The following is a 5,018-nucleotide window of genomic DNA, read 5'->3' on the forward strand; positions in this document are numbered from 1 at the left end:
AAGACACTTAACGGCAATTGCTCCAACCCAGTGGTCACTAATGGGTTGTCCAAATTATCAGCCATACATAAAAAAGTAAAAAATCTAATAAAAAATAGTAATTACCCACAAAGTGATAACGTACATGGTAACTCGTCGTAAGCTGGCACGAGGTGTAAAACCCATGTGATAACGACTGTCGTTTTCCGGCCACGCGAGAATAAAGTAAGTTACATTCATTCATCATACCTAGGCCTTATGTAATGATAAAAAATAAAAAGAATGTTTAAGTTTCTAGATATGTCTGAATAAACGTGTAATTTGAAAATAATAATATTATTTTAATAATACAGTTTTGATAAAAACAATATTGTTTATTACATTTTAAAATTGCAGACAAATATTAAACAGTCCTAAATTGCGTAAAAATTTTAAACAATCCTTTTAAAATTCGCTGTTTAAACGATAGGCGTACATTTCTAAAAAAAATTAAATGATTTATTCGATTAGGTTAAATTTTTTTCTATTTTTTTTATTTATTAGTAACTGCTGAAATATCATTACAGATACAGTTATTGATAAAAAAAATTAGAATGTGGAAAAGTTATATAGTAGGGTGGGGGAAGATGGGACACCTTTTCATTCTATTTTCTCGTCCTATTTAGTAGTAAACAAAGAAAATTCAAAGAAATATGAAACCGTATCTTCACGACTCCAATAGGCCGTTGTTAATTGTTTAAAACACAATCAGGATATTTGAATATCTGTGATAAAGGTGTCCCATCTTCCCCCATCATACTATATTGTATGGAAAAGAATGACTGAGGTCAGATGGCAAATTAAATTAGATTTTAGAAGAGAGCATACTAAGGTATAGTAGGGTGGGGGAAGATGGGACACCTTTAACACATAATTTCCAAATAACCCGATCGTGTTTTAAAGAATTAATAACGGTCTGTGGAAGTCGTAAAGATACGGTTTCATAATTCTTTGAATGTTCTTTGTTTACTACCGAATGAAAAGAGAAAACAAAATGAAAAGGTGTCCCATCTTCCCCCACTTTACTATATAGAAAATACAGAATATATTAGCATATGAGTAATGACTTGTGCTGGGAGAGGGAAAAGCAAACTGTATTTTAGAGAAAGGCAAAACATATTTCAAAAAAAGATTGGTTTAACTTAGATAATAAAATACATATTTTAGAAAGAGACTAATTTAGTATTATAGAAAAAAAAATTATTTTAAATAAAAAATTGGTATAGCTTAGAAGTTGAAAAATGATATGAAAGAAATTTTGAAATGAAATTGTTAAACAATGGATAAAAGACATTGGCTCACTTCAGAACGTTGGAAATATCTTGTTTTTGCGGCCCCTATCTGGTCCATTAGACAACTGTAAAATAAAGGTAAATATTTATGAATAAGCAATATAACTAAATTTATGTTGAATTTTTCTGTAAAATATTATTAAATTTGTATAACCATACTCCTTGGAAGCTTGACCAGATTAATCAACGTTTTGCAACTAATAATTTTCAAATATATATTTATATAGTACTGTGGGAGAAGATGGGACACCTTTAGAACCTAATATTCGAATATCCTGATCAAGGTTTAAACAACAAACAACGGTCTATGGGAGTCGTGAAGATATGGTTTTATAATTTTTCGAATATTCTTTGTTTACTACCAAATGGAACGAGAAAATAGAATGAAAAGGCAGTGCTACAGAAATATACCCACCCACAAAGTAAAGTAAGCTGGCACGAGGTGTTAAACCCGTGTTATAACGACTGTCGTTTTCCGGCACGCGAGGATAAAGTAAGTTAGATTCATTCATTCTTTCAAATGATTGATCAGAGTAACTCACCAACAAAAGTTGCATTAAATCCAGTTTTAGTGACAGACCTATCTGAAGTGAATCTTAAAGTGAGAGTATTGCCAATTGATGTATATATTCTGTTTGAATAAATTCCGCTGTTTCTTGCCAACTGTGTACCATCACTTGAAATCTTAATACATGAATTACAAATATAAAAAATTATTTTTTCTTTTAACTAACACTCACAGTTAAATAATCATAACTTCTTTCAGTTGAAAATCTTATCAAATTGAGTTGAACCCTCATTCCATCAGAGGCAGTTATCGTCCAAGTACAATCGACATTGTTTGGATAATTGTTGGGATAATTAGGTGATGTGATTGGCTGACTGGTTGAAGTGGCAACAGCATTGAATCCGCATAGCAAGGTAGAAGTTGGGGTTGTTGTGATGTACTGGTACTCTAAAACAAAGTTTAACTTTTCGTATTAAGGTATAGTAGGATGGGAAAAGATGGAACACCATTTCACTCTATTTTCTCGTCCCATTTGGAAGTAAACAAAGAAAAACCAAAGAATTATAAACCGTATCCTTACGACTCCAATAGACCGTTGTTAATTGTTTAAAACACGATCAAAATATTATGAGCTAAACGTGTCCCAACTTACCCCATAAAACTCAACAGTGGGGCGGGGGAAGATGGGACACAGTTAGCACAAAAAATATAAATATCCTGATCGTGTTTTAAACAATTAACAACGGTTTATGAAGGTCGCGAGGAAAAGGTTTTATAATTTTTTGAATATTCTTTGTTTACAACCAAAATGTACGAGGAAATAGAATAAAAAGGTGTCCCATCTTTCCCCATCCTACTATTTGTAAATTGCGTTTCATACAGTGTTGCTTTTTAAGTATGTCTTCGAATCAGGTTAGACAGTGACTGTTCCACAAATACCATTTTTTGCATAATAAACTTACCGTTAAAAGTTGCGTTAAAGCCGGACATGGTAAATATATTGTCTGATGTGATTCTTAGGGTTAGAGTCTTGCCATTTGATATATACATTCTGTTCGAATGCGATCCACATAACTTTGCCAACTGTGTAACGCCGCTTAAAATCTAAAACAAAAATTGAGTATAAATAAGCAGGAAAATATTATATTAAAATACTTACAGTTAAATAATCATAATTTCTTTCGGTTGAAAATCTTATCAAATTAAGTTGAATTCTCATTCCATCAGAGGCAGTTATCGTCCAAGTACAATCGACATTGTTTGGATAATTGTTGGGATAATTAGGTGATGTGATTGGCTGACTGGTTGAAGTGGCAACAGCATTAAATCCACATGAAGATGCTTGGGCTGTTGTTGCTGTTAAAGTACACCTTTAGCACATAATATCCGAATATGCTGATTGTGTTTTAAATAATTAACAACGGTTTATCGGAGTCGTGAGCATACGATGTTATAATTCCTTGAATGTTCTTTGTTTACTACTAAATGAGAAGAGAAAATAAAATAAAGAAATGTCCTATCTCCCCCCACCCTGCTATATATTTGTATTGGAAGTTTAACCTGATAATAATTAAACATAAATGGCTTGTTTGTCTGCTCGGTGTAGCGACCACGCTTATTTTCTTCCAATTAAATGTAAATATGTTTTAAACTGTAATGGCAGTTTAAACGTTTGTTCTTTTGTCGCTATATGCTAGCTTTTCGTTTAAAACATTTCTAAATTTTCGCTACCGATCCCAAAAAATAATCACCCAAAAATAACATACTTGGTAACTTGTAAGTTGACACTAGGTGTATGAAACAGAACACCCGTGTTTAACAATCGTCGTTTTCCGACCACGCGAGGATAAAGTAAGTTACATTCATTCATTCATACAAACTACCGGTCGTGCCCTGACCGTTTTTACCAAAGGCTTATATTGTATTTGCATATAACAAAAAGTCGTGCTAACCTAATTAAATTCTCACATTTAACCGGACGTCGTTTACCAGACGCCTAAACGAATTTTAACAGAAGAAATCATGTTCTTTAATTTTTATCACGTTTTGAAAACCTTTATGTAAATTTTTACTGACTAGACACGTTTTCTCGTTTTAAAATTTCCTGAAATAGGTTTCGTATTTTTTGGCAAAATAACTTAATAAAGTTTTAAACTTTTTACGTAATAGTGCCCAATTGGTGCAACGCGTTCATAAACACGGTTTTGCTTTTAGCGACTGCTTTAATTCTAGAGAATACGGCTTCAAGTTTTGCCAGGTATGTGATAGGGCTTAATGTTATTTACAATCCCGTCTCTGAGAAAATACGAATGTAAAATATACGAGAAAAAGCAAATTACGCCGGTTCGCACAATTACTTATTAAAAAATACTTGAAAATTTAAAATCGATTGTTAATTCCAAGTCTAAAATAGTATAATATTTATGCCTATATTTTATAAGGACACTCGTAAAAAAATGTCCCGCTTTTCCTATGTTCCACTTTACCCCACTTGACAACGCGTGTCAAAAATTCAGTAAAATTGATATAGAAAACTATACGTGCACTACTTGTATATAAATAAGTCAACCTGGCTTTCAAACAAATAAAACACATTTTATTTAACAAGAGGTTGTCTTTTTTTCATTTATTACAAACTAATTTGAATTATAGTAGGGTGGGGGAAGATGGGACACCTATTCATTCTATTTTCTCGTCTCATTTAGTAGTAAACAAAGAACATTCAAAGAATTATAAAACTGTATCCTCACAACTCCCATAGACTGTTGTTAATTGTTTAAAAAGGTCAGGATATTTGGATGTTATGTGCTAAAGTGGTGCCGTCTTACCCCATAGTAAAACAAACCTTCAATGCTTTGTCTTTGAGCGCCACACAAAAGAACTGAAATCGCCAAAAGAATCTTGAAATACATAATCGTCCTTGTTCTAACTGTTCTGCAAGAAATGATTAGAATTCGTGCAATCAAGAAGCATTTATAACATTATGTACGGGTCGTATCTTTACGCAGACTTTTGTTTCTATTAGAAGTTTAACTTGATACTATGGTAGGGTGGGGGAAGATGGGACACCTTTTACACATAATAACCAAATATCCTGATCGTGTTTTAAACAATTGACAACGATCTATGGGAGCCGTGAGGATAAAGTTTTATAAAAAATCGTTGAATGTTTGTTTACTACCAAATTGGAGGAGAAAATA

General features: G+C 32.5%; 1 protein-coding gene across 2 annotated transcripts; it reads right to left on the reverse strand.

Moving 5' to 3' along the window:
- Positions 1 to 1,229: 1,229 nt before the first annotated feature.
- Positions 1,230 to 4,774, reverse strand: LOC108950639 (tolloid-like protein 1). 2 transcript variants are annotated; one of them, XM_026839601.1, is made up of 6 exons: positions 4,664 to 4,774; positions 2,978 to 3,165; positions 2,781 to 2,922; positions 2,051 to 2,265; positions 1,853 to 1,994; positions 1,230 to 1,375 (listed from the first exon to the last, which is right to left on the reverse strand). In XM_026839601.1, exons 1-6 carry the CDS (start codon positions 4,728 to 4,730, stop codon positions 1,368 to 1,370), a joined length of 762 nt encoding a protein of 253 aa, XP_026695402.1. In that variant the 5' UTR covers positions 4,731 to 4,774; the 3' UTR covers positions 1,230 to 1,367. The 2 variants fall into 2 exon arrangements, with proteins under 2 accessions (XP_026695402.1, XP_018672199.2); XM_018816654.2 differs by having other exon boundaries at positions 2,978 to 3,174.
- Positions 4,775 to 5,018: the final 244 nt, after the last annotated feature.

The sequence above is a fragment of the Ciona intestinalis genome, unplaced genomic scaffold (genome assembly GCF_000224145.3).
Source record: "Ciona intestinalis unplaced genomic scaffold, KH HT000470.1, whole genome shotgun sequence".
Classification (NCBI taxonomy): domain Eukaryota; kingdom Metazoa; phylum Chordata; class Ascidiacea; order Phlebobranchia; family Cionidae; genus Ciona; species Ciona intestinalis.

What these genes read in the sequence shown, in the direction of transcription:
- LOC108950639 (XM_018816654.2), bottom strand. Translation starts at nt 4,730, where the DNA reads ATGTATTTCAAGATTCTTTTGGCGATTTCAGTTCTTTTGTGTGGCGCT. An exon ending in TCAAAGACAAAGCATTGAAG is followed by an intron (nt 3,175 to 4,663) that starts GTTTGTTTTACT and finishes GTACTTTAACAG; the next exon opens with CAACAACAGCCCAAGCATCT. An exon ending in CTTTAACGCAACTTTTAACG is followed by an intron (nt 2,266 to 2,780) that starts GTAAGTTTATTA and finishes ACTTTGTTTTAG; the next exon opens with AGTACCAGTACATCACAACA.